The sequence below is a fragment of the Molossus molossus genome, unplaced genomic scaffold, assembly GCF_014108415.1.
Source record: "Molossus molossus isolate mMolMol1 unplaced genomic scaffold, mMolMol1.p scaffold_m16_p_13, whole genome shotgun sequence".
Lineage (NCBI taxonomy): Eukaryota > Metazoa > Chordata > Mammalia > Chiroptera > Molossidae > Molossus > Molossus molossus.
Genome location: NW_023425348.1, coordinates 89,043,863 through 89,061,723, shown reverse-complemented (window position 1 = coordinate 89,061,723; position 17,861 = coordinate 89,043,863). Strand labels below are relative to the sequence as shown.

At 48.5% G+C, this 17,861-nt stretch overlaps 1 protein-coding gene across 4 annotated transcripts in view; it reads left to right on the top strand.

Annotated features, from left to right (window-relative positions):
• The window catches only part of AHNAK (AHNAK nucleoprotein), a 30,014-nt gene extending 12,467 nt beyond the window's left edge, over positions 1-17,547 (top strand). For 2 of the 4 annotated variants that reach the window (XM_036258125.1, XM_036258126.1), the window contains exon 5: positions 254-17,547. In XM_036258125.1, coding sequence (XP_036114018.1) covers positions 254-16,744 — 16,491 coding nt within the window. In that variant the 3' untranslated portion in view covers positions 16,745-17,547. The remainder of the gene's footprint in view (positions 1-253) is intronic. The other 2 variants (XM_036258128.1, XM_036258127.1) reach the window with 2 other exon arrangements.
• The last annotated feature ends 314 nt before the right edge of the window (positions 17,548-17,861 follow it).

Below are 17,861 nucleotides of genomic sequence, written 5' to 3'. Positions count from 1 at the left end.
GACCGTGCGGTCCAGGAGTCTACTCCCCTCCGCTCCCCATGGCTTTTGCTTACTGGAGTTTTCCCATGTGATTCGTTTCCTCCCGTGATGTGGTTGGCAGCCCCTTCCTTCAGCCCTCTGTGCTCTGCCCCAGGAGGCTCTGTGGACCCTTGTCAGGGTCCCAGCTTCTTTGGGAAGCAGGCTGGGCTGCGGCTGGGCGTCTGTAACTCAGGCAGACTCTGCTGCAACCTCTGCCGGGCATGTCTCTCTGCAGAGCGGGGATGACGAGGAGTACCAGCGCATCTATACCACGAAGATCAAGCCTCGGCTGAAGTCGGAGGACGGAGTGGAAGGGGACCTTGGGGAGACCCAGAGCCGCACCATCACGGTGACTAGAAGGGTCACGGCCTACACTGTGGACGTGACGGGCCGGGAAGGAGCCAAGGACATTGACATCAGCAACCCTGAGTTCAAGATTAAGATTCCACGGCATGAACTGACTGAAATCTCTACTGTGGATGTAGAGACCCAGCCTGGGAAGACTGTGATCAGACTGCCCTCGGGCTCGGGGGCAGTGTCTCCAACCACAGGCTCTGCTGTGGACATTCGAGCGGGCTCCATTTCCACTTCGGGACCAGAGCTCCACGGTGCTGGCCACTCGAAGCTCCAGGTCACCGTGCCTGGGATAAAGGTGGGAAGCCCAGATGTCAGTGTCAGTGCAAAGGGCCTGGACTTGGGTGGCAAAGGAGGGATCCACGTTCCAGGAGTGGGCATTTCGTCTTCTCTTGGGGGTGGGGCAGTACAAGTACAAGGCCCGTCTCTTGAGAGTGGCAGTAGTGGGAAAATTAAAATTCCCAGCATGAAGGTGCCAAAATTTGGTGTCTCAGCAGGGCCTGAGGGCCAGGTACCAGAGACAGGGTTGAATATTTCTGCCCCTGAATTCTCTGTGGGGCACAAGGGCAGTGGGAACATTTCGACCCCTCAGCTGGAAGTCAGTGTTCCCTGTGCCAGTGTTGAGGGGCTTAAGGGGAAGTTGAAGGGCCCCCAGATTACTGGGCCATCACTTGAGGGAGAACTAGGCCTGAAAGGTGCCAAGCCACAGGGGAACATAGGGGTGGACATCTCTAGTCCCAAAATCAAGGGCGGCATCACTGGTCCCAATGTGGAAGTTCAGGGCCCTGATGTTGATATTCATGGGCCTGGAGGCAAACTAAATATGCCCAAGATGAAAGTCCCCAAATTCTCTGTGTCTGGTTCTAAGGGAGAGGGAACTGGAATTGATGTGACACTACCCACAGGTGACATGACTCTTCCTGGGGTCTCTGGGGATGTCAGCCTGCCCGAGGTTGCTACTGTGGGGCTGGAAGGGAAGATGAAGGGTACTAAAGTCAAGAATCCTGAAATGATTATTCAGAAACCTAAAATCTCCATGCAGGATGTGGATCTGAGCCTTGGGTCCTCCAGACTGAGAGGAGATGTTAAGGTGCCCGCTCTGGGAGTGCAAGGTGATGTCAAAGGCCCTCAAGTCACAGTTAAAGGCTCCAAAGTGGACATTGGGACACCCAGCCTGGAGGGGACCCTGGCAGGACCCAAGCTGAGTGGTCCCGCTGGGAAAATGGGACCCTGCAGTATCTCTATGGCAGATGTAGACTTAAATGTGGCTGCACCTAAAGTGAAAGGAGGCGTAGATGTCACACTTCCAAAAGTAGAAGGGAAAGTCAAAGTCCCCGAAGTTGACGTCAAAGGCCCCAAAGTGGATGTCAGTGCCCCAGATGTGGAAGTGCATGGCCCAGAATGGAACCTGAAAATGCCCAAGATGAAAATGCCCAAGTTCAGTGCTCCAGGAGTCAAAGGGGAAGGCCCAGATATGCACGTAAATCTACCCAAAGGAGATGTCAGTATTACAGGGCCCAAGGTCAACGTGGAAGCCCCAGATGTCAACATAGGAGGCCTGGGGGGCAAACTTAAAGGCCCTGATGTTAAGTTGCCTGAAGTGAGTGTCAAGACACCGAAGATCTCCATGCCTGATGTCGATCTGCATGTTAAAGGCCCAAAGGTAAAAGGCGAGTACGATGTCACAGTACCAAAACTTGAAGGGGAACTGAAAGGTCCCCAGATGGACATTAATGCCCCAGATGTGGATGTTCATGGCCCAGACTGGCATCTGAAGATGCCCAAGATGAAAATGCCCAAATTCAGCGTGCCAGGATTCAAAGCAGAGGGCCCAGATGTGGATGTGAACCTGCCCAAGCCTGACGTGGACATTTCTGGGCCCAAGGTAGATGTTAGTGCTCCGGATGTGAGAATTGAGGGACCAGAAGGAAAACTGAAAGGACCTAAATTTAAGATGCCTGAGATGAACATCAAAGCCCCAAAGATTTCCATGCCCGATGTGGACTTACATTTGAAAGGCCCTAGTGTAAAAGGAGAATACGATGTCACGGTGCCAAAGGTTGAAGGTGAGATTAAAGTTCCTGATGTTGAACTTAAAAGTGCCAAAGTGGACATTGATGTTCCAGATGTGGACGTTCATGGCCCAGATTGGCACCTGAAGATGCCCAAAATGAAAATGCCGAAGTTCAGCATGCCTGGCTTCAAAGCAGAGGGCCCAGAAGTGGATGTGAACCTGCCCAAAGCTGACATTGACATCTCAGGACCCAAGGTGGATGTTGAAGTTCCAGATGTGAATATTGAAGGACCTGAAGGAAAGCTGAAGGGTCCCAAGTTTAAGATGCCTGAGATGAATATCAAAGCCCCAAAGATCTCCATGCCTGATGTGGACTTGCATATGAAAAGCCCCAAGGTAAAGGGAGAATATGATGTTACAGTGCCAAAGCTGGAAGGTGACCTGAAAGGGCCTAAAGTAGATGTCAGTGCCCCAGATGTTGAAGTTCATGGTCCTGATTGGAACCTAAAAATGCCCAAGATGAAAATGCCCAAATTTACTATGCCCAGCCTCAAGGGAGAGGGCCCAGAATTGGATGTGAACCTGCCCAAGGTTGATGTGGACCTTTCTGCACCCAAGGTAGATATTAGTGCTCCAGATCTGAGCCTTGAAGGACCTGAAGGAAAGTTGAAAGGCCCCAAGTTTAAGATGCCTGAGATGCACTTCAAAGCTCCTAAGATGACTATGCCAGATGTTGACCTCAATCTTAAAGGACCCAAAATGAAAGGAAATCTAGAGATGTCCGCACCAAAAATAGAAGGTGAGATGAAAGTTCCAGACGTGGACCTCAAAAGCCCCAACGTAGACATTAAAGCACCAGATATGGAAGTACAAGGTGGAGACTGGAGCCTGAAAATGCCCAAGATGAAAATGCCCAAGTTCAGCATGCCTAGTTTTAAAGCAGAGGGCCCAGAAGTGGATGTGAACCTGCCCAAGGCTAACATTGACATCTCTGGACCCAAGGTTGACATCGAAACCCCAGATGTGAGCCTTGAGGGACCAGAAGGAAAGCTGAAGGGTCCGAAGTTTAAGATGCCTGAGATGCACTTCAAGGCTCCCAAGATTTCCATGCCTGATGTGGACTTACACTTGAAAGGCCCCAAGGTCAAAGGAGACGTTGATGTGTCAGTGCCTAAGATAGAAGGTGAAATGAAAGTGCCAGATGTGGACATCAAAGGACCCAAAGTGGACGTTGATGTCCCAGATGTCGATGTTCATGGCCCAGACTGGCACTTGAAGATGCCCAAGATGAAAATGCCCAAGTTCAGCATGCCTGGCTTCAAAGCAGAGGGCCCAGAAGTGGATGTGAACCTGCCCAAGGCTGACATTGACATCTCTGGACCCAAGGTTGACATCGAAACCCCAGATGTGAGCCTTGAGGGACCAGAAGGGAAGCTGAAGGGTCCGAAGTTTAAGATGCCTGAGATGCACTTCAAGGCTCCCAAGATCTCCATGCCTGATGTGGACCTGAATCTTAAGGGACCAAAACTAAAGGGAGATGCAGATATGTCTTTGCCTGGTGTAGAAGGTGAAATAAAAGTGCCAGACGTCGACCTTAAAGGGCCCAAAGTTGACATCAGTGCTCCAGATGTGGATGTTCATGGTCCAGACTGGCACCTGAAGATGCCCAAGGTGAAAATGCCCAAGTTCAGCATGCCAGGTTTCAAAGGAGAGGGCCCAGAAGTAGATGTGAATCTGCCCAAGGCTGACTTTGATGTCTCAGGACCCAAGGTGAATGTCGAAGTTCCAGATGTGAATATTGAAGGTCCAGATGCAAAACTAAAAGGTCCTAAATTTAAGATGCCAGAAATGAATATAAAGCCACAGAAGATACCAATGCCAGATGTTGGTTTGCATTTGAAAGGTCCTAAAATGAAAGCAGATTACGATGTGACAGTCCCCAAAATAGAAGGAGAGATACAAGCTCCTGATGTTAACATTAAAGGTCCCAAAGTGGATATTAATGCACCAGATGTGGGAGTTCATGGCCCAGACTGGCACCTGAAGATGCCCAAAGTGAAAATGCCCAAGTTCAGCATGCCCGGCCTTAAAGGAGATGGCCCGGAAGTGGATGTGAACTTGCCCAAAGCTGACATTAATGTCTCTGGACCCAAATTGGACATTAATGCTCCAGATGTGACTCTTGAAAGTCCAGAGGGGAAACTAAAGGGTCCCAAGTTCAAGATGCCAAGCATGAATATACAGACACAGAAAATTTCTGTGCCTGATGTTGGACTTAATCTGAAAGCCCCTAAACTGAAAACTGATGTGGATGTTTCCCTTCCTAAAGTGGAAGGAGACTTGAAAGTTCCTGAAATAGATGTGAAAGCCCCTAAGGTGGATGTGGATGTTGGAGATATTGATATTGAATGTCCTGAAGGAAAGATGAAAGGCCCCAAGTTTAAGATGCCAGACATGCACTTCAAGGCCCCCAAGATCTCCATGCCTGATGTTGACTTACACCTGAAAGGCCCCAAAGTCAAAGGGGATATGGATGTCTCTGTGCCCAAGATAGAAGGTGAAATGAAAGTGCCAGATGTTGACCTCAAAGGACCCAAAGTGGACATTAATGCACCAGATGTGGATGTTCAAGGCCCAGACTGGCACCTGAAGATGCCCAAAGTGAAAATGCCCAAGTTCAGCATGCCAGGCTTCAAAGGAGAGGGCCCAGAAGTGGATGTGAACTTGCCAAAGGCTGACATTAATGTTTCTGGCCCCAAAGTGGACATTGATGCTCCTGATTTGGATATTGAGGGACCTGAAGGAAAATTAAAAGGCTCTAAATTTAAGATGCCTAAATTGAATATCAAACCCTCCAAGATATCCATGCCAAATGTGGACTTGAATTTGAAGGGACCCAAACTGAAAGGAGACATAGATGCCTCAGTGCCAGAACTGGAAGGTGATCTCAGAGGTCCTCAAGTTGATATCAAAGGCCCCAGCATGGATGTGGAGGTGCCTGACGTTGATCTGGAATGTCCTGATGCAAAGTTGAAAGGTTCCAAGTTTAAGATGCCTGAGATGCACTTCAAGGCCCCCAAGATCTCCATGCCGGATGTGGACTTACATTTGAAAGGCCCCAAAGTCAAAGGGGATGTTGATGTGTCTGTGCCAAAATTGGAGGGAGATTTGAAGGGCCCCAGTATAGATGTGGAAGTGCCTGATGTTGACCTCGAATGTCCTGATGCAAAGTTGAAAGGCCCCAAGTTTAAGATGCCCGAGATGCACTTCAAGGCCCCCAAGATCTCCATGCCGGATGTGGACTTACATTTGAAAGGCCCCAAAGTCAAAGGGGATGTTGATGTGTCTGTGCCCAAGATAGAAGGTGAAATGAAAGTGCCAGATGTGGACATCAAAGGACCCAAAGTGGACATTAATGCACCAGATGTGGATGTTCAAGGCCCCGAATGGAACTTGAAAATGCCCAAGATGAAAATGCCCAAGTTCAGCATGCCTGGCTTCAAAGGAGAGGCCCCAGAAGTGGATGTGAACCTGCCCAAAGCTGACATTGACATCTCTGGACCCAAAGTTGACATCGAAACTCCAGATGTGAGCCTTGAGGTCCCAGAAGGGAAGCTGAAGGGCCCCAAGTTTAAGATGCCTGAGATGCACTTCAAGGCTCCCAAGATCTCCATGCCTGACGTGGACTTACATTTGAAAGGCCCCAAAGTCAAAGGGGATGTTGATGTGTCTGTGCCAAAATTGGAGGGAGATTTGAAAGGCCCCAGCGTGGATGTGGAAATGCCCGATGTTGATCTAGAATGTCCTGATGCAAAGTTGAAAGGCCCCAAGTTTAAGATGCCAGACATGCACTTCAAGGCCCCCAAGATCTCCATGCCGGATGTGGACTTACACTTGAAAGGCCCCAAAGTTAAAGGGGATGTGGATGTCTCTATGCCCAAGATAGAAGGTGAAATGAAAGTGCCAGATGTTGACCTCAAAGGACCCAAAGTGGACATTAATGCACCAGATGTGGATGTTCATGGACCAGACTGGCACCTGAAGATGCCTAAGATGAAAATGCCAAAATTCAGCATGCCAGGCTTCAAAGGAGAGGGCCCAGATGTGGATGTGAACCTGCCCAAGGCTGATATTGACATTTCTGGACCCAAGGTTGACATTGAAGCTCCAGATGTGAACATTGAGGCTCCAGAAGGAAAACTGAAAGGCCCTAAGTTCAAGATGCCTGACATGCACTTTCATGCCCCCAAGATCTCCATGCCTGATGTTGACTTCAACTTAAAGGGGCCTAAAATTAAAGGAGACCTTGATGTTTCTGCCCCAAAGATTGAAGGAGAGCTAAAAGGTCCAGAATTGGATGTCAAGGGCCCCAAATTGGATGTTGACATGCCAGATGTAGCTGTGGAAGGCCCAGATGGCAAATGGAAAAGTCCTAAATTCAAGATGCCAGACATGCATTTTAAAGCTCCTAAAATCTCCATGCCAGACATTAATCTACACTTAAAAAGCCCCAAGGTCAAGGGAGAGGTGGATGTGGATGTTCCCAAATTGGAAGGTGACATCAGTGGGCCAGATATGGACATTGAAGGACCAGAGGGCAAATTGAAAGGCCCCAAGTTCAAGATGCCTGACATGCATTTCAAAGCCCCAAATATTTCTATGCCTGATGTGGACCTAAATCTGAAAGGACCAAAAATCAAGGGGGATGTTGATGTGTCCGTGCCTGAGGTAGAAGGTAAAATTAAAGTGCCAGATGTGAACATCAAGAGCCCCAAAGTAGACATAAGTGCTCCTGAAGTTCATGGCCCAGACTGGCACCTGAAGATGCCCAAGATGAAAATGCCCAAGTTCAGCATGCCAGGCTTCAAAGGAGAGGGCCCAGATGTGGATGTGAACCTGCCCAAGGCTGATATTGACATCTCTGGACCCAAGGTTGACATTGAAGCTCCAGATGTGAACATTGAGGGTCCAGAAGGAAAACTGAAAGGCCCTAAGTTCAAGATGCCTGACATGCACTTTCATGCCCCCAAGATCTCCATGCCTGACTTTGATTTGCATCTGAAAGGTCCCAAAGTTAAAGGTGAAGTGGACGCTTCTCTGCCTAAAGTTGAAGGCCCTGAAGTTGACATCAAAGGCCCCAAAGTGGACATCGATGCCCCAGATGTGGATGTTCAAGGCCCAGACTGGCATCTGAAGATGCCCAAGATAAAAATGCCCAAGGTGAGCATGCCAGGCTTCAAAGGAGAGGGCCCAGAAGTAGATGTGAACTTGCCCAAGGCTGACATCAATGTCTCAGGACCCAAAGTAGACCTTGAATGTCCGGATGTGAATATTGAAGGACCTGAAGGAAAGTGGAAAAGCCCCAAATTTAAGATGCCTGAAATGCATTTTAAGACTCCAAAGATATCCATGCCAGATATTGATCTTAATCTAACAGGTCCAAAAATAAAAGGAGATATGGATGTCACAGGTCCCAAGGTAGAGGGAGATCTGAAAGGTCCTGAAATTGACCTCAAAGGCCCCAAAGTGGACATTGATGTTCCAGACGTGGATGTTCATGGCCCAGATTGGCACTTGAAGATGCCTAAGATGAAAATGCCAAAGTTCAGCATGCCAGGCTTTAAAGCAGAGGGCCCAGAAGTGGATGTGAACCTCCCCAAGGCTGACATTGATGTTACTGGACCCAAGGTAGACATTGAGGGCCCTGATGTTAATATTGAAGGACCAGAAGGAAAGTTGAAAGGTCCTAAGTTCAAGATGCCAGAGATGAACATCAAAGCCCCCAAGATCTCCATGCCTGACTTTGATTTGCATCTGAAAAGTCCCAAAGTAAAGGGTGATGTGGATGTGTCTTTACCCAAAGTGGAAGGTGAGATTAAAGTTCCAGAAGTGGATATTAAAGGCCCCAAAGTGGACATTGATGTTCCAGACGTGGACGTTCATGGCCCAGACTGGCACCTTAAGATGCCTAAGATGAAAATGCCCAAGTTCAGCATGCCAGGCTTCAAAGGAGAGGGCCCAGAAGTGGATGTGAACCTGCCCAAGGCTGACATTGATGTCTCAGGACCCAAGGTGGACATTGAAGGTCCTGATGTGAATATTGAAGGTCCAGATGCAAAACTGAAGGGCCCCAAGTTCAAGATGCCAGAGATGAACATCAAAGCCCCCAAGATCTCCATGCCTGACATTGATCTTAATCTGAAAGGTTCCAAAGTGAAGGGAGATGTAGATGTATCTTTACCAAAAGTGGAAGGTGAAATGAAAGTTCCAGAAGTGGATATTAAAGGCCCCAAAGTGGACATCGATGTCCCAGATGTGGATGTTCATGGTCCAGACTGGCACCTTAAGATGCCCAAGGTGAAAATGCCCAAGTTCAGCATGCCAGGCTTCAAAGGAGAAGGCCCAGAAGTGGATGTGAACCTGCCCAAGGCTGACATTGATGTCTCAGGACCCAAGGTGGACATTGAAGGTCCTGATGTGAATATTGAAGGTCCAGATGCAAAACTGAAGGGCCCCAAGTTCAAGATGCCAGAGATGAATATCAAAGCTCCTAAGATATCAATGCCAGATTTGGACCTGAATCTTAAAGGCCCTAAAATGAAAGGAGAGGTGGATGTTTCACTTCCAAGTCTAGAAGGTGATTTGAAAGGGCCGGCTCTTGACATCAAGGGCCCGAAGATAGATTTAGAGGCTCCAGATATTGACATTCATGGTCCAGAAGGCAAATTAAAAGGTCCAAAACTGAAGATGCCTGATATGCATGTAAACATGCCCAAGATCTCTATGCCAGAAATTGATCTGAACTTGAAAGGCTCAAAGCTTAAGGGTGATGTTGATGTTTCTGGGCCCAAATTGGAAGGTGATATTAAAGCTCCAAAGTTGGATGTAAAGGGCCCAGAAGTGGACATTTCTGGTCCTAAGCTCAATATTGAAGGCAAATCAAAGAAATCTCGTTTTAAGCTTCCCAAATTTAATTTTTCGGGCTCCAAAGTTCAGACACCTGAGATGGATGTCAAAGTTAAAAAGCCAGATATTGATGTAACAGGCCCAAAAGTTGATATCAATGCTCCTGATGTTGAGGTCCAAGGAAAAGTAAAAGGATCCAAGTTCAAAATGCCTTTCCTGAGTATTTCATCTCCTAAAGTTTCTATGCCTGATGTGGAGTTAAATCTGAAAGGTCCTAAAGTCAAAGGAGACTTAAATGTTGCAGGTCCTAATTTAGAAGGTGACTTTCAAGGACCTCAAGTGGACATTAAGGCACCAGAAGTCCATCTTGATGCACCGGATGTGGATGTTCATGGTCCAGACTGGAATTTGAAGATGCCCAAGATGAAAATGCCCAAGTTTGGGGTGCCTGGCTTAAAAGCAGAAGGGCCAGATATGGCTGTGGATCTGCCTAAAGGAGATGTTAACATAGAGGCTCCAAAAATGGACATTGAGGGCCCAGAAATCAATGTGGAAGGTCTAGAAGGAAGCTTAAAAGGTCCCAAACTCAAGATGCCTGATATGAATATCAAAGCTCCTAAGATCTCCATGCCTGACATTGATTTAAACCTGAAGGGCCCCAAGGTAAAAGGTGATATGGATGTTTCTCTGCCTAAAGTGGAAGGAGATTTGAAAGGCCCAGGGGTTGATATCAAAGGGCCCAAAGTGGATATTAATGTCCCTGATGTGGACGTTCATGGTCCAGACTGGCACCTGAAGATGCCCAAAGTGAAAATGCCTAAGTTCAGCATGCCAGGCTTCAAAGGAGAGGGCCCAGAAATGGATGTAAACCTGCCCAAGGCTGACATTGATGTTCCAGATGTGAGTATCGAAGGTCCAGATGCAAAACTGAAGGGCCCCAAATTCAAGATGCCTGAGATGAACATCAAAGCCCCCAAAATCTCCATGCCGGACATTGATCTGAACCTAAAGGGCCCCAAAATGAAGGGTGATATGGATGTGTCTTTGCCAAAAGTGGAAGGTGACCTAAAGGGCCCAGAGGTCGACATCAAGGGCCCCAAAGTGGACATTGACACACCTGATATTAACATTGAAGGCCCAGAGGGGAAATTGAAGGGACCCAAATTCAAGATGCCAGAGATGAACATCAAAGCCCCCAAGATCTCCATGCCTGACCTTGATTTGCATCTGAAAGGTCCTAAGATCAAAGGAGATGTGGATGTTTCCCTGCCTAAGGTAGAAGGTGACCTGAAGGGCCCTGAAGTTGACATAAAGGGCCCCAAAGTGGACATTAATGCACCAGATGTGGATGTTCAAGGCCCAGATTGGCACCTGAAGATGCCCAAAGTGAAAATGCCCAAGTTCAGCATGCCTGGCTTCAAAGGAGAGGGCCCAGAAGTGGACGTGAGCCTGCCCAAGGCTGACATTGATGTCTCAGGACCCAAAGTGGACATTGAAGGTCCTGACGTTAATATTGAAGGACCTGAGGGAAAGTTGAAAGGTCCTAAGTTCAAAATGCCTGAGATGAACATCAAAGCCCCCAAGATCTCCATGCCTGACTTTGATTTGCATCTGAAAGGTCCTAAGATCAAAGGAGATGTGGATGTTTCCCTGCCTAAGGTGGAAGGTGACCTGAAGGGCCCTGAAGTTGACATAAAGGGCCCCAAAGTGGACATTAATGCTCCAGATGTGGATGTTCAAGGCCCAGATTGGCACCTGAAGATGCCCAAAGTGAAAATGCCCAAGTTCAGCATGCCTGGCTTCAAGGGAGAAGGCCCAGAAGTGGATGTGAGCCTGCCCAAGGCTGACATTGATGTCTCAGGACCAAAGGTGGATGTTGAAATTCCAGATGTGAATATTGAAGGTCCAGATGCAAAACTGAAGGGCCCCAAGTTCAAGATGCCAGAGATGAACATCAAAGCCCCCAAGATCTCCATGCCTGACTTTGATTTGCACCTGAAAAGTCCTAAGGTAAAGGGTGATGTGGATGTTTCTCTGCCTAAGGTGGAAGGTGACTTAAAGGCCCCTGAAGTTGACATCAAAGGCCCCAAAGTGGACATCGATGTCCCAGATGTGGATGTTCATGGCCCAGACTGGCACCTGAAGATGCCCAAGGTGAAAATGCCCAAGTTCAGCATGCCTGGCTTCAAAGGAGAGGGCCCAGAAGTGGATGTGAACCTGCCCAAGGCTGACATTGATATCTCAGGACCCAAGGTGGACATAGACACTCCTGACATTGACATTCATGGCCCAGAAGGGAAACTGAAGGGCCCCAAGTTCAAAATGCCTGACCTGCATCTCAAAGCACCCAAGATCTCCATGCCTGAAGTCGACCTGAACCTGAAGGGTCCTAAAGTAAAGGGCGATGTGGACGTTTCTCTGCCCAAAGTGGAAGGTGACCTCAAGTGCCCTGAAGTTGACATCAAAGGCCCCAAAGTGGACATCAGTGTCCCAGATGCGGATGTTCATGGCCCAGACTGGCACCTGAAGATGCCCAAGGTGAAAATGCCCAAGTTCAGCATGCCTGGCTTCAAAGGAGAGGGCCCAGAAGTGGATGTAAACCTGCCCAAGGCTGACATTGATGTTCCAGATGTGAATATTGAAGGTCCAGATGCGAAACTGAAGGGCCCTAAATTCAAGATGCCTGAGATGAATATCAAAGCTCCTAAAATCTCTATGCCGGACATTGACTTAAACCTGAAAGGTCCCAAAGTAAAAGGTGATGTAGATGTTTCCCTGCCTAAGGTGGAAGGTGACCTCAAGGGCCCCAGTATTGACATCAAAGGGCCCAAAGTGGACATTGATGCCCCTGATGTGGATGTTCATGGCCCAGACTGGCACCTGAAGATGCCCAAAGTAAAAATGCCCAAGTTCAGCATGCCAGGCTTCAAGGGAGAGGGCCCAGAAGTGGATGTTACCCTCCCTAAAGCTGACATTGATATTTCTGGCCCCAAAGTGGATATTGATGTTCCAGATGTTAATATTGAAGGTCCAGATGCAAAATTGAGGGGCCCTAAGTTCAAGATGCCTGAGATGAACATCAAAGCCCCCAAAATCTCCATGCCTGACCTTGACTTTAACTTGAAGGGCCCCAAAATGAAAGGTGATGTGGATGTCTCTCTGCCCAAAGTAGAAGGTGACCTCAAAGGTCCTGAAATTGACATAAAGGCACCCAAATTGGACATTGATACTCCTGATATCAGTATTGAAGGTCCAGAAGGAAAACTGAAGGGGCCCAAATTTAAGATGCCAGAGATGCACATTAAAGCCCCCAAGATCTCCATGCCGGACTTTGACTTAAACCTGAAAGGGCCAAAGGCAAAGGGCGATGTGGACCTTTCACTGCCTAAGGTGGAAGGTGATCTGAAAGGGCCAGAGGTGGACATCGAGGGTCCTGAAGGGAAACTCAAAGGCCCCAAATTCAAGATGCCTGATGTACATTTCAAAACCCCACAAATTTCCATGAGTGACATTGATTTGAACTTGAAAGGACCTAAGGTAAAAGGAGATTTGGACATTTCCATTCCTAAACTGGAAGGAGATCTAAAAGGCCCCAAAGTGGATGTTAAAGGCCCTAAGCTGGACATAGACACTCCTGACATTGACATTCATGGCCCAGAAGGGAAACTGAAGGGCCCCAAGTTCAAAATGCCTGACCTGCATCTCAAAGCACCCAAGATCTCCATGCCTGAAGTCGACCTGAACCTGAAGGGTCCTAAAGTAAAGGGCGATGTGGACGTTTCTCTGCCCAAAGTGGAAGGTGACCTCAAGTGCCCTGAAGTTGACATCAAAGGCCCCAAAGTGGACATTAATGCACCAGATGTGGATGTTCATGGCCCAGACTGGCACCTGAAGATGCCCAAGGTGAAAATGCCCAAGTTCAGCATGCCTGGCTTCAAAGGAGAGGGCCCTGAAGTAGATGTGAATTTGCCCAAGGCTGACTTTGATGTCTCAGGACCTAAGGTGGACATTGATGTTCCAGATGTGAATATCGAAGGCCCAGATGCGAAACTAAAGGGCCCCAAATTCAAGATGCCAGAGATGAACATCAGGGCTCCTAAGATTTCCATGCCCGATCTTGATCTGAACTTGAAGGGCCCCAAAATGAAGGGCGATGTGGATGTTTCCCTGCCTAAGGTGGAAGGTGACCTCACGGGCCCCAGTATTGACATCAAAGGGCCCAAAGTGGACATCGATGCCCCTGATGTGGATGTTCATGGCCCAGACTGGCACCTGAAGATGCCCAAGGTGAAAATGCCCAAGTTCAGCATGCCTGGCTTCAAAGGAGAGGGCCCAGAAGTAGATGTGAACTTGCCCAAGGCTGACTTTGATGTCTCAGGACCTAAGGTGGACATTGATGTTCCAGATGTGAATATTGAAGGTCCAGATGCGAAACTCAAGGGCCCCAAGTTCAAGATGCCTGAAATAAACATCAAAGCTCCAAAAATCTCCATGCCTGATGTTAACTTAGATCTGAAAGGACCCAAAGTCAAAGGAGATTTTGATATGTCTGTCCCTAAGATTGAAGGTACTTTCAAAGGTCCAGAAGTAGACCTTACAGGCCCACGTTTGGATTTGGAAGGCCCTGATGCCAAACTCAGTGGTCCAAATTTGAAGATGCCATCACTGGATATATCTGCCCCTAAGGTAACTGTTCCTGATGTTGATTTGCATCTCAAGACACCCAAAATCGGAATTTCTGGTCCTAAATTAGAAGGTGGTGAACTGGACCTTAAGGGGCCTAAAGTTGATTTAGAAGCTCCTAACTTAGATGTACACATGGAGAGCCCAGATGTTAACATTGAGGGGCCAGATGTTAAAATTCCCAAATTTAAGAAACCCAAGTTTGGATTTGGGGCAAAAAGTCCCAAAGCTGACTTCAAATCACCCTCGGTTGATGTGACTGTTCCTGAGGCAGAACTGAGCCTTGAGGCTCCTGAAATTAGTGTTGGTGGCAAGGGCAAGAAAAGTAAGTTTAAAATGCCTAAAATTCATATGAGTGGCCCTAAAATGAAAACCAAGAAACAAGGATTTGATTTGAATGTTCCCGGGGGCGAAATTGATGCCAGTCTCAAGGCGCCTGATGTAGATGTCAATGTTGCGGGGCCGGACGCCACACTTAAAGTCGATGTGAAGTCTCCTAAAACCAAGAAACCGATGTTTGGAAAAATGTACTTCCCTGATGTCGAATTTGACATTAAATCATCTAAATTTAAAGCTGAGGCCTCCCTTCCTAGCCCCAAAATGGAGGGTGAAATTCAGGCCTGTGACCTGGATATTTCTTCGCCAGGGATTAATGTGGAAGGTCCTGACATCAAGCTGAAGGCTCCCACGTTCAAGATGCCAGGTGTGGATGTCTCAGGGCCCAAAATAGAGGGCGACTTCAAAGGCCCCAGGGTGCAGGCGAACTTGGACGCACCTGACATCAACATCGAAGGCCCAGATGCTAAAGTCAAAGCACCATCCTTCGGCATTTCTGCCCCTCAAGTCTCCATCCCTGATGTGAACGTTAGCTTGAAAGGACCAAAGATAAAGGGTGATGTCCCCAGTGTGGGACTGGAAGGACCAGACATAGATCTGCAAGGTCCAGAATCAAAAATCAAGTTCCCCAAGTTTTCGATGCCCAAGATCGGCGTCCCTGGTGTGAAAATGGAGGGTGGGGGAGCTGAGGTCCATGCCCAGCTGCCCTCACTTGAAGGAGGCTTGAGTGCACCGGGTGTTAAGCTCGAAGGGCCTGATGTGTCTCTGAAGGGGCCAAAAGTGGACTTGCCTTCAGTGAACCTCTCTATGCCTAAAGTCTCTGGACCTGACCTTGACCTGAACGTGAAAGGACCAAGTTTGAAGGGAGACCTGGCTGTCTCTGGTGACATCAAGTGCCCTAAAGTATCAGTAGGTGCTCCTGATCTAAGCTTGGAGGTACCTGAAGGTGGTATTAAACTTCCCCAAATGAAGCTGCCCCAGTTTGGCATCTCCACTCCAGGGTCTGACTTGGACATTAACGTCAAGGGGCCACAAGTTACTGGAGAACTAAAGGGGCCAGGCATGGATGTGAACCTCGGAGGCCTCAACTTGAAAGGGCCTCAGATTTCTGGCCCTCAGATCTCAGCACCGGACATGGACTTGAATTTGGAAGGACCAAAAGTAAAAGGGAGCCTCGGGGGCACTGTTGGAGGAGGTCTTCCAGGCATCAGTGTTCAAGGCTTAGAAGGGAACCTCCAAATGCCTGGGATTAAGGCCTCTGGCTGTGACGTGGAGCTGCAAGGTGTGAACGTGAAACTCCCTACCGGGCAAATTTCTGGCCCTGAAATCAAAGGCAACCTGAAAGGTTCAGGAATAGGTGTCCACGGGGCCGCGCCCGACATTAGCGTGAAAGGACCTTCATTCAATATGGCATCTCCTGAGTCCGATTTCGGTGTCAACTTGAAGGGCCCGAAAATCAAAGGAGGTGTGGATGTTTCAGGGGATGTCAGTGTCCCAGATGTCAGCCTGGGTGAAGGGCATATGAATGTCAAATGTTCTGGGGTTGAGTGGAAAGGACCCCAGGTCTCCTCTGCTCTCAACTTGGATGCACCTAAATTTGCTGGTGGACTTCATTTCTCAGGACCAAAGGCAGAAGGCGGTGTGAAAGGAGGCCACTTTGGACTCCAAGGCCCTGGGCTGAGTATGTCTGGGCCTCAGGGTCACTTGGAAAGCGGGTCTGGCAGAGTAACATTCCCGAAGATGAAGATCCCCAAATTCACCTTCTCTGGCCGTGAGCTGGTTGGCAGAGAAGTGGGGGTGGATATTAACTTCCCTAAAACAGAGGCCAGTGTCCTGGCCGGTGCCGGAGAGGGTGAGTGGGAAGAGTCCGATGTCAAACTTAAAAAGTCCAAAATCAAAATGCCCAAGTTCAATTTTTCCAAACCTAAAGGGAAAGGCGGTGTCACCGGCTCACCAGAAGCATCCATGTCGGGGTCTAAAGGTGACCTGAAGAGCTCGAAGGCCAGCCTGGGCTCTTTGGAAGGAGAGGCAGAGGCGGAAACCTCTTCCCCCAAGGCCAAGTTCTCCTTATTCAAAAGCAAGAAGCCACGGCACCGCTCCAATTCCTTCAGTGACGAACGGGAGTTCTCCGCACCTTCCACCCCGACCGGGACTTTGGAGTTTGAAGGGGGGGACGTGTCACTGGAAGGCGGAAAAGTCAAAGGGAAACATGGGAAGCTGAAATTTGGTACCTTTGGTGGATTAGGGTCAAAGAGCAAAGGTCATTATGAGGTCACCGGAAGTGATGATGAGGCAGGCAAGTTACAGGGGAGCGGAGTGTCCTTGGCCTCTAAGAAGTCCCGACTGTCCTCTTCTTCTAGCAATGACAGCGGGACAAAGGTTGGCATCCAGCTTCCCGAGGTGGAGCTGGTGGTTTCCACAAAGAAAGAGTAGTAGGCCTTTGTGTACATACATGTATAAAAATACATCAGCCTTGGGTGTGTTTGTATATAACCTCCAAAGAGGAACACGCCGACAGCCTCAGCAGTGACGCGGAGACCTGGCGTAGCCACCGCCTCTCGGCTCCTGGACCTTTGCAGACAGGTGAGGAGTTCCAGGTTCGTCCAGCCCATGTGCAGAGTCAACAGTATTTGCCTTAAGATTTCTTTTTTTTTTTTTTTGCATTGAACGCTGAGAGCTCCTGTTTACTACGCAAGCTTTTGTGTTTATTATCCTCATTTTTACTGAACATTGTTAGTGTTGGGGTCATTGGAAACCCATTTTTTTTCATTGTAATGACTTTGGGGGCTTTTGTTAGTAAGGGTGGGGTGGGGTAGAAGGCAGTAGAGGGAAGCAGACCTTCATTTCTCCTAGGATTGGATCTACTCAAAGAGCAAACTCCCCAAGGTGGCCAAGAGGAGTCGGCAGGCGGGCGTGTGGGTGTTTTTTCTAGAATTCTTTAGCATTGCTTCCCCCTCCCTGCCCCCCGGGGTTGGTGGTCCCAGCCAGCGTGGTGCTCTCGGTTAGAGGGAATGAGAAACTGTTTGCAAAGTGGCCACCCCACCGGCTCTGCATGGGGGCTTCCATTCTGTATGTCGTAAAAGAAACATTTTCTTTATGGCCACCATGTTCCCCATGTTAGTTCTGATTCCTTTTAACATGATTAAGAAAATTTCCCGCACTTTAATGGCAACTTAATTAAGAATGTAAGAAAATTGTTGCTGTCAAAAGCAAATAAAGCTGTTTATTAACCCTGATGTCTTGTGCCTTTGCTTAGTGTGTTTTGGGGAGGGAGGCCGAGGGGGCTGCACGCTGGCCCTGACACTTCCCACAGCCCAGCTCTGGTCCCCACTCCTCAGCTTTGCCACCTTCGAAATGGTTCTAAACTGGTAAAAGGATACAGATGGGAATTTTTGAGAAGGCCTGTTGGAGTGGTGGAGGGATCTGGCTGAGTCCCCGGCCTGCCTTCTAACCCTGACTTGGCTGCAGCTTTGCTGGGTGCCCTCAAGGACCTGCCCTGTCCGGACCTCCTTTCTTCTTTGAAATGAGGGTGCTGACCTTGTATTAGTCC